Consider the following 10,934-nt stretch of genomic DNA (forward strand, 5'->3'; position numbering starts at 1 on the left):
GTGCCTGCCATTACCTCCATGTATATATTGCTTCTATAGTTAAAAGTAAACAAGGCTTTGCATTATGAGTTCTGCATAGTCCCCATCCTCCCCATGGCCTTCTATGCAGCGACCATCACTCTTCCAAGGAGATAACTCACCATTTCTGCCTTGTTATGCGCCTTCTTCCAAGATAGCATGAGCAGCATACTGAGCGCCATGAGTGAGGCAAAGAACTAGAGATCATTCCTCGGTGTGAGGGAGACTTAATTCTACACAGAAAATCAAAAGATGAACGGATACAGGGAAGTCCAACATGAGATAGGGGCATGATGGTACTAAAAATGGCCAGGCAGCAATTCCTAAACAGGTGTATTAATGATGTGGCAGAGAACGCTTGGGCAAACGTGGCAGGGTAAAGTCAAGGGTCATATTTCATGCTACGGAATAAATAAAGGTAGGTTCTGATGGGGCACAATTCAGAGGTATACGTTTCCTCAGTGGAGAGAGCATAAGGGTCAGAAGTACTGGTGTACTGAGAACAAGGACATGACTTTCCTGGGGAGGAAAACGCCGAGCTGATATTTTTAGAGGGTAGCGTGCAGGAGCAGCTGTCAAATGAAGAGGAAGAAAAGAGGGCAGTTTGTTTTAGGGAAGAAGCACCAGAAGCAGAAGGAGAAACGTGTCTCTTGTAGGTGCAATGACGTGAGACATCCCCGGAGGAGGAGGAAGCGGAGAAATCCCTAATCTCTAGGGACGGTGAGCAAGGATCAGTGCTCCCTAAGTGAGACGCAGACGAGGCTGCATGCTTGGGACACAATGTACCCCTATAACTGGAGGTAACATTTTTCACATCATCTAAGTAGTTAGCCCATGGGTCAGTACTCTCTGGGGGAGAGGCAGGAGGGGAAACTTTTGTGTCGCAGATACTACAGGGTGAGGCATCTCTTGAGGAAAAAGTAGGGAGATCAGTAGTCTGTAGGGAAGAATAGAAATCGCTATTTCCATGGGTAGAAACTGAGGAGGTGAAATTCTTGGGGCAGACAGAACAGTTGGTCCCCCGGAAGCAAACATTCTCATCATCACTCTGTAAAGAATAAGCAAGTGGCTCAGTTTTCCTAAATAAGGACCAAGAGCAGGTGGCATTATTACCAGGGGTAGAAACTGAGGTGGCAACATTCTTGGGGCAGACAGAATGGCTGGTCTCCCGGAAGCAAGCACCCTCATCATCACCCTCTAGAGAGTAAGCAAGGGGCTTAGCTTCCGTAAATGAGGACCAGGAGCAGGTGGATTTACTTCCATGGGTAGAAACTGAGGAGGAAATATTCTTGGGGCAGACAGAACAGCTGCTCCCCCGGAAACAAACATTCTCATCATCACCCTGTAAAGAATAAGCGAGGGGCTCAATTATCCTTGATGAAGACAAAGAAGAACTGAGATTATTGGTACTCACACCATGAGAGAAGGAACAACTGGAAGAAGAAGCAGTGGGAGGTGTATTCCCTGGCATGAAGACAGAGGGGGCAAGATCACTGGGGCTGGCAGCACAAGTACAAGCATAATTTGGGCATATCGAAGAGTTTAAATTCAGTTGGGAGCTTCCACATGACTCATCATCATCCCATAAGGAAGAAACACTGGGGGAAACATTTCCGCAAGAGACAACAGATTGGCTGTGGCAAGAAGAGCAGCAGGGAGCTCTAGCCTCAGAATCCCTTTCATAGGATAATGTCAGAATATCGGTGTCAAATGTGACCGAGCGCTTTACTTGATTGACAGCCTGGATGTCATTTTTCCCTGAAGGGACGACAGAGAGGTCGTTTTGTACTGGAAAGATGTCGTGAATGTCAGATTCCTCTACAAAGGCAACAGAGATGTTATTTTTTTCCGGAGAGACAACTGGGACGTCAGTTGCCATGGGAGAGGCAACAGAGAGGTCGGATTTTACTGGAAAGACATCCTGGATGTCAGTTTTCACTGGCGAAGTGATAGAGAGGTTGGTTTTTACCAGAGAGACATCCTGGGTGTTACTTTGCAGTAGAGAGGTGTCAGAGAGGTCAGTTTTTACTGGAGAGATGTCCTGGGCATCACTTTCCAATGCAGAGCCAAAAGAGAGCATTTTTCCCCCTGGTGAAACAACTAGGTCATCAGTTGCCACTGGAGAGACGTCCTGAACATCAGTCTCCATTAGAAAGGGGGCAAAGAGATCAGTTTTTACTGGAGAGACATCCTGGGCACCGCTTTCCACTGGCAATTCAACAGCAAATGTGTTGTTTTCTGGAGAGACAACTGGGATGCCGGTTTCCACTGACACCTCAGTTTTCACGGAGGAGATGACAATGGTATTAGATTTAACTGGACAGGAAAGAGAGAAATCGCTTTTTACAGGCGAGGAAATGGAAGGGTCAATTTTCTCGGTAGCAGAAAGACTGAGCTCAACTTTGACAAAGAGAGTATCTTTCACTGGGGTGGAAGGAGATGCATCGCATTTCTCAGTCTCTAAAAAGCAGGCAGGGGAATCCATTTTCTCTAAGGTGGGCATGGAGAGGACTGAATTCTCAGAAGTGTGGGCAGAAGGGTCCATTTTTTCTGTGGAGACAGGGAAATCAGTTTTCTCTTCACCAGAGATACTGCGACTAGTTTCCTCTGGGAAGAAAGGAGGGTGGTTGGTTTTCTCTGTGGTGGAAAAGGACGATTCAGCTTTATCTAGCCCGGACATAGAGACCTCAATTGTTTCTGGACGTGGAATAGAAGGTTTGGTGGTCTCTGTGACAGAGACAGGTGAGCTGGTTTCCTCTGAGAGTAATACAGGGAGGTCATGTTGCTGTGATATCGAGACGTAGGCTTTCTCTGTTGTGGAGGAAGAGTAGTCAGGTATCCCTGATGGAACTAAAACAGACTCACTTTTGCCCAAGGGCTGAGGAGGGAGGTCAGGGCTCATGAAAGATGGAGCAGAATGGTCACTACACCCTGGCAAAGACATATCAGCAATCCGTTGACTGAGCAGGGAGGTTGGTATTCCCTCTAGCGTCGACCATAGATGTTGGTATTTCTTCAGAGGGAAGCACATATTTTTGTATTCAATGGAGGGAGCTGCACAGGAGTGGGCTTTCTCTAGGGGTGGAACAGATGGGTTCATATCCATTGTGGGAGGCAATAAGAAGCCACTTTCCTGTAAGGTGGAACCAGACAGAAGAGTACGGTCAGTGTCCACTGAAAGGGGAGAAGAGGAGGCACCGCTCTCCACTATGGGAGTAGTAGCTTCTGGTTGGCGAGCAAAGTCAGTGTACACTGAGGGGGGAGAAGAGGAAGCACCACTCTCCACTATGGGAGTAGTAACCTCTGGTGGGCGAGCAAAGTCAGTGTCCACTGAAAGGCGAGAAGTGGAGGCACCGCTCTCCACTATGGGAGTAGTAGCTTCTGGTGGACGTGCAAATTCAGTGTGCACTGAGGGGGGAGAAGAGGAAGCACCACTCTCCACTATGGGAGTAGTAACCTCTGGTGTGCGATAAAAGTCAGTGTCCACTGAAAGGCGGGAAGAGGAGGCACCGCTCTCCACTATGGGAGTAGTAGCTTCTGGTGGGCGAGCAAAGTCAGTGTACACTGTTGGGGGAGAAGAGGAGGCATCTTTCCTGAAGAGAGAAGCAGAGGAAATGCTGTCCACGATGGGAGTAGTAGTCCTTGATGGCACCGGTGCAAGGGAGATAATATTCGATGAATGAGAATAAATGTATGTTGCCGCAGGAGCTGGTGTAGTAAGATCTATATATGAGGTGGTACACGGAGAAACATTGGCATCTAGGACAGGTGTGGAAAAGGTATCGGAAATCCCTTGACGGTGATCAAAGAGATTTCCATCAACCCCAAGGGTAGTGGGGATGGTAACATCCAGTAAGGGGGGAACAGAAGAATCTGTTATTGTCAAGAAACATACAGAAGTATCTTCTGATGGGGAAGTAAGCCTGTTTGTTACTGAAGGGGCAGGTACCCAGAGATTAGGTATGTCAGTATCTGACACAGGGACAACAACGATGAAGGTACTCCACTCGCGAAGGAGTGGAGCTGGTCTTCCACTAAGAGGGCGCCAGACATGTAGATACTTCAAACGATAAGGACAAATATGGCGGTATTCAGAGGAGTCGATATTCTCCGATGGGTGAAAAAGAGAGCCAGTTTCTAACACATTGGGTTTCAAAGAGGCAGAAGGTGGGACATCAGTATCCATAGATTCTGGGAGAGTAGGGGTGCCATCCACTAAAGGAGGAACAGAGCAGGTGGCACCCCTTGAATCTGATGAAGCGATAGGAAAGAATGAGGGATCCACTGCCAGGGAAGGGTACAGGTCCAGCAGGTGTGTTGAAGTGCTTTTTTCAAACATATGGGGTTTCAAAGAGGCAGAAGGAGTACCATCAGTATCCAGAGATGCTGGAAGAGAAGGGGTGCCGTCCACTAAAGGGGGGACAGAGCAGGTGGCACTGCTTGAATCAGAGGAGGCGATAGGGAAGAATGAGGGATCCACTGCCAGAGATGAATACAGGTCAAGCAGGTGTGTTGAAGTGCTTTTTTGCAACATATGGGGTTTCAAAGAGGCAGAAGGAGTACCATCAGTATCCAGAGATGCTGGAAGAGAAGAACTGCCGTCCACTAAAGGGGGGACTGAGCAGGTGGCAACGCTTGAATCAGAGGAGGCAATAGGAAAGAATGAGGGATCCACTGCCAGGGAAGGGTACAGGTCAAATAGGGATGTTGATGTGCTTTTTTCCAACATATGGGGTTTCAAAGAGGCAGAAGGAGTACCATCAGTATCCAGAGATGCTGGAAGAGAAGGACTGCCGTCCACTAAAGGGGGGACTGAGCAGGTGGCACTGCTTGAATCAGAGGAGGCGATAGGAAAGAATGAGGGATCCACTGCCAGAGATGAATACAGGTCAAGCAGGTGTGTTGAAGTACTTTTTTGCAACATATGGGGTTTCAAAGAGGCAGAAGGAGTACCATCAGTATCCAGAGATGCTGGAAGAGAAGGGGTGCCGTCCACTAAAGGGGGGACTGAGCAGGTGGCACTGCTTGAATCAGAAAAGGCGATAGGAAAGAATGAGGGATCCACTGCCAGAGATGAATACAGGTCAAGCAGGTGTGTTGAAGTACTTTTTTGCAACATATGGGGTTTCAAAGAGGAAGAAGGAGTACCATCAGTATCCAGAGATGCTGGAAGAGAAGGACTGCCGTCCACTAAAGGGGGGACTGGGCAGGTGGCAACGCTTGAATCAGATGAGGCAGTAGGGAAGAATGAGGGATCCACTGCCAGGGGAGGGTACAGGTCAAATAGGGATGTTGATGTGCTTTTTTCCAAGATATGGGGTTTCAAAGAGGCAGAAGGAGTACCATCAGTATCAAGAGAGGCTGTAAAAGAAGGGGTGCCGTCCACTAAAGGGGGGACAGAGCAGGTGGCAACGCTTAAATCAGATGAGGCAGTAGGGAAGAATGAGGGATCCACTGCCAGGGAAGGGTACAGGTCAAATAGGGGTGTTGAAGTGCTTTTTTCCAACATATGGGGTTTCAAAGAGGCAGAAGGAGTACCATCAGTATCCAGAGATGCTGGAAGAGAAGGGGTGCCATCCACTAAAAGGGGGACAGAGCAGGTGGCACTGCTTGAATCAGATAAGGTCATAGGGAAGAATGAGGGATCCACTGCCAGAGATGAGTACAGGTCAAGCAGGTGTGTTGAAGTGCTTTTTTCCAACATATGGGGTTTCAAAGAGGCAGAAGGAGTACCATCAGTATCCAGAGATGCTGTAAAAGAAGGGGTGCCATTCACTAAAGGGGGGACTGAGCAGGTGGCACTGCTTGAATCAGAGGAGGCGATAGGGAAGAATGAGGGATCCACTGCCAGGGAAGGGTACAGGTCAAGCAGGTGTGCTGAAGTGCTTTTTTGCAACATATGGGGTTTCAAAGAGGCAGAAGGAGTGCCATCAGTATCCAGAGATGCTGGAAGAGAAGGACTGCCGTCCACTAAAGGGGGGACTGAGCAGGTGGCAACGCTTGAATCAGAGGAGACAATAGGAAAGAATGAGGGATCCACTGCCAAGGAAAGGTCAAGGTCAAATAGGGGTGTTGAAGTGCTTTTTTCCAACATAAGGGGTTTCAAAGAGGCAGAAGGAGTACCATCAGTATCCAGAGATGCTGGAAGAGAAGGGGTGCCATCCACTAAATGGGTGACAGAGCAGGTGGCACCACTTAAATCAGATGAGGCGATAGCAAAGAATGAGGGATCCATTGCGAGATAAGAGTACAGGTCAAATAGGGGTACCCTAGAGGCTGTTTCCAGTGAAGCATTAGGTGGACCGCTGATGTCTAAGGCAGGAGCCGAAGATGTATCAACTTTGCCAGAAGGGAGGATGAGGCATACTGAGGAGGTATTATCTTCCAAGGGAGGAGGGAGGTCTGACAGAGGCCCAGAAGTGTTGGTATCTTCCGGGTGAATAGTCTCGGGAGAGGTTAACCCTGGAGACGAGCTAGTATCATCACGATGAGGGCAAACCTGGGGGGTCGGTAATCTAGGGCTAGGCCAGAAGAAGCTCTTTTCTGATGAATCCGAGGTGGAAGAGTGTACGCCTTTTACCTCAGAACGAGGATGCATGGTACTGGGTCTCTTTATTGAAACGTCAAGATGTTCCTCAAAGGATTGAGCACGGGTGATGTCCTTGCAAGAACAAATAGAGTGGGTGCTGCTAGGGATGGAAGAAGGAAGAGAGGGAGTTGTGCCAGGAATGGAAGAACTAAGGGAAGGGATGGTGCTGGTGGAAATGGAAGCACGAATAGGAGCGGTGCTGCCAGGGATGGAAGCATGGAGAGAGGGTGCGGTGTTGTCAGACTTGGGCAAACAGGTGGTACTGTCTAAACGGGAAGAAGCCGCAGACTGCACAGGAGATGGATTGGCATTGCCTGGCGGGAAAGTGGTGTCTGAGTCTTTCTCCCCAGGACGAGTAGACACAGAGTAGAGTTTCTTCAACAAACATTCAAGATGTTCTGCAAAGGATGGACCACGGGTGTTATTCTTGCGATAAGTAAGTAAGGGAGTAGCGTTGTTCGAAATTGACGAACGAAGAGAGGGAGGGGGGTTTGCAGGGATGGGAGGAAGAGGGGAGACAGCACGGTTGTCAGGGATGGAAGGGGGAAGGGAGGAAGCAGGGTTGTAGAAGATGGAAGGAGGCAGGGAGGAAGCGGGGTTGTCAAAGATGGAAGGAGGAAGGGGGGACATAGTTTTGTTGGAGGTGGGCAAACGGTTGGTACTCTCTGAATGGGGACAAGCTGCATGTGGAAGGGGTGGCGGATCAGGTTTAACAGGGGTGAGGTTGATGTCTATTCTGGGGTCAGATTCCCTGGAGGGAAGGGTAGAGGGGTCATCCTTGACTAAGGGTTGAGTAGGTTTGGGCTCTTCTAAAGGTGTTGGGGAGGTTGGCACACTGTCCGATTTCTTCTCCGGGGATGGCACAGTTAGAGCACCTTCTACTGGGCTGACACCACAGGTGGCAGCAGTCTCGGAGACTGACACAGGGTTGTTGGTATTTTTCGGGGGGTTAGTATTCTCCGAGGGAACTTGGGGGGTCGGTAAACTAGTGTTATTTTTCGCACGCTCCAAGGCGCACCGGATACAAAAAGTTTTACATTGATCCGAGGTGGTGGCGTCGTCGAGTTTCTCCCCAGGATACAGCTCCTCGAATCTCCGTAGTACTTCTTCAAAGCGCTTCACAAAGGATGGGCTGGGGGGGACGTCCCTGCAAGAACAGCGAGGGCGAGAGGTGCTGTCGGGGACAAAAGGGAAGGAGGGAGTGGGGTTGGAGGAAGGAACAGAGGGAGAGGCGCTGGGAGAAGGAGCAGGGGCAGGGGTGTGGGCATCAGTTGGCAGGGGGCACGGTGCCACATTCTCTGCAGGCCGAAGGCGGGTGCCCTTCTCTGGGGCGGGCGGCCTAGAGGCGTCGTGAATGTCCGAGGGCCGCATAGGGGATAACTGGTTGATATTAGCTAATGGAGGATCCTGTCTATCTGAGGAGCTCATGTTGGGGGGCGTCAGAGGCGGGCTTCCTTCGGACTGGGCGCTGCTGCCTGGCCATGTGCGGGAGATGGGCAAGGGAGGGCAGGAGGGAGAGGATGTCTGCAAAGACTGACGTGCTGGGTATTTACTCCGCGCCCATTGTGACTATCACCCGTGATGTCATAAACACTTGTTGCAGCTTTGCGCAGCGGCTGCGTTTGTTGCCTGAAGCCGCGGCCGACAGGCTTTGACGCCAATAAGACACTCAAGCCCTCCTGAGTGAGATCTCGCCCCTAACTGTAAATGACACGCCGCCTCGGGGCCAACTGATGCAAGGGTTCCCTCAGTGCACCCCTCTTCTGCACAGTGCACACATAGCTACAGCCATCTGTCTTTAAAACGCTCGGCATGAAGGGGTAATTGGGGGCATCTTCGCCCCCGGGCACTGTTCGGCTAATAAATGACCCCGAGGTAGGGGGACAAACAAAAAGCATAAAACGAGGCTAATTTCTATTTCACCCCTGGCGTCACAGAACCCAGGAGGCCCCTGCAGGGTAAGGTCAGGGGGCAGTAATTGCCTTGTTTCCACAACCTGCGCCCACCACCAAAAAGCTAGTATTCTAAATTAATGTCTCACTGAGCCTTTGTACACACGTTAGTCTTGTTTCCTATAATCAGATTTCAACCTGATCCCAACTCAGCTCGAGACGTGGCAATCCATGGCAGAGGACTGAAGAATGCATCACCCCTGACCAGGCATGTGTCATCGCAGGGGGGGCAGATCTGTAAATAAATCACCCACCGCCCTGTGCACTGCAGATCTTATGTAGCATGCACAGAATGAGGAAGCAGGTGGAGGTGATGGCATTGATCTGTGGCAGGGTCTGTGGGTGTGGATCCGATATTTGCGAATTTGGCATGTTATTTAAAAAGTGTAAAACACACACATGTATATATATATATATATATATATATATATATATATATATATATATATATATATATATATACATATAAATATATATATATATTCACACATATTCTTATTTATATTTGAGATCAGTAGTTTACTATTATAATGTATAAAATGACTACGTAACAAAGGGATTTTAGTGGACAAGACACTTCTCATCAAAAAAGTGTAAAACACACACATATAATATATATATATATATATACACACACATTCTTATTTATATTTGAGATCAGTAGTTTACTAATATAATGTATAAAATGATATTTCTGTAAGTAATTCTATCGTTGAACACTTTTTTATTCTATTTCACGTATGCACTATGATACCGGCATTCTCGCCGATGTTTACCAATATCACGTGACCACGCAACAAAGGGATTTTAGTGGCCAAGACACTTTTCATTAATCTTTAAAGGAAGTCCCACCCAGTTTTCTCTTTATACACTTAGGAGAAAGATATTGGAAGGATCATTGGAACTGTCCTCTATTTTGAAGTACTGCTAGTCCATTTTGAGTTTTGTTGTTAAATTTCAGAAAGAAAATGGTATATGATGGAAGTGAGCAGCAGGAGCCACACTCTGAACAGGAAACCTCATCTGATGAAGAACCCCCACCAAAGTGGCAATCCATCCTGTGGGAATTTTTTACTATCCCCTCTGGGGAGAAACAACACAGTGGCCAAGCATGTGAAATGCTCATTGTGTGAAAAGACTCTTTCCAGGGGGACATCTAAGAAACATTCATGGGGGACTACAAGTATGCTGTTCCACCTGAAGACATATCCCAGCAAGCACTTGGCAAGAGTTCAGTAGGAGCAAAGTTCAGGAGAGCCATCTGCTTCCAGCACAGCACTAGTTACTGCAGGGGAGCCAATTCCAATCCAAGTGGAGCAATGTCTGCCAAAGGAGTCCCCAGAACTTAGAATGGGGATATTTTGTTTGGATTGTAATAAGGTCCGCACATTAGGCAAACAATCAGTTGCTGTGGGTTGGAGACAGAAAATAATCACAAATATTATTTTTTTTAATGTTTATTTTTGTGTTCATGCAACTTGTTACCCCGCTTTTCAGTTTCTTCAATTAATGTTTTGATTTCCAGTTGCCATTTTTTTATGGGAAAAGCAAAACAAATACAAAAAACAGTTCAGAAAAATAAAACAAATGGTTCTCGTTAGATCCATCTTTCATGGTTAAAAAAAAAGAGAAATAGAATGGCCGTATAAGTGAGTGACTGGGTGTGTAAGTGGCTGTATGGGTGAGTAACTGGGTGTGCGAGTGGCTGTATCAGTGATTGAGTGGCTGTGTGAGTTCCTGTATGAGTGAGTGACTAGCTGTGAGAGTGTGGGTATGAGTGAGTGACTGGGGAGCATCTGCAGCTGTATGAGTGAGATTCTGGGTGTGTGATTAGCTGTATGGTTGAGTGAGTGGGTGTGTTAATATATGTATGAGTGAACGTGTGTGTGGGTGGGTGAGTGGCTTCTTGTGTGAGTGACTGGAAGTGTGACTGGCTGTATGGGTGAGTGGCTGGGTGCGTGAGTTCCTGTATGAGTGAGTGATTAGGTCTGTGAGTAGCTGTATCAGTGATAGAGTGGCTGCGTAAGTTGTTGTATGATTGAATGAGTGAGTGACTTTGTGAGTGGGTGTATGAGTGAGTGGCCGGGCGGTGTGTAGCTGTATGAGTGAGACTGTGGGGGTGTGAGTGACTATGGGTGACCGAGTGGTTGTGTTAGTGGCTTCATGTGTAAGTGAGTGGGTGGGTGAGTGGGTGACTGGGAATGTGAGTGGCTGTAAGGGTGAGTGACTAGGTGAGTGACTAGCTGTATCAGTGGTAGAGTGGCTGTGTGAGTTGCTGTATCAATGAGTGAGTGGCTGTGTGAGTGAGCTTATGAGTGAGTGTCTGGGGCATGGGCAGTTGTAAGGGTGATATTCTAGGTGTGTGAGTGGCTATA

The 10,934-nt window shown here is 48.1% G+C and overlaps 1 protein-coding gene across 1 annotated transcript; it reads right to left on the reverse strand.

Moving 5' to 3' along the window:
* Nucleotides 1-400: 400 nt before the first annotated feature.
* LOC138279061 (serine-rich adhesin for platelets-like) lies at nucleotides 401-8,035 on the reverse strand. The gene has a single exon (XM_069219370.1). The coding sequence runs from the start codon at nucleotides 8,033-8,035 to the stop codon at nucleotides 401-403; it is 7,635 nt and encodes a 2,544-aa protein (XP_069075471.1).
* Nucleotides 8,036-10,934: the final 2,899 nt, after the last annotated feature.

This window comes from Pleurodeles waltl, chromosome 2_2, assembly GCF_031143425.1.
Source record: "Pleurodeles waltl isolate 20211129_DDA chromosome 2_2, aPleWal1.hap1.20221129, whole genome shotgun sequence".
Lineage (NCBI taxonomy): Eukaryota > Metazoa > Chordata > Amphibia > Caudata > Salamandridae > Pleurodeles > Pleurodeles waltl.

Coding starts and splice junctions, on each gene's coding strand:
- LOC138279061 (XM_069219370.1), bottom strand. CDS start 8,035: ATGAGCTCCTCAGATAGACAGGATCCTCCATTAGCTAATATCAACCAG.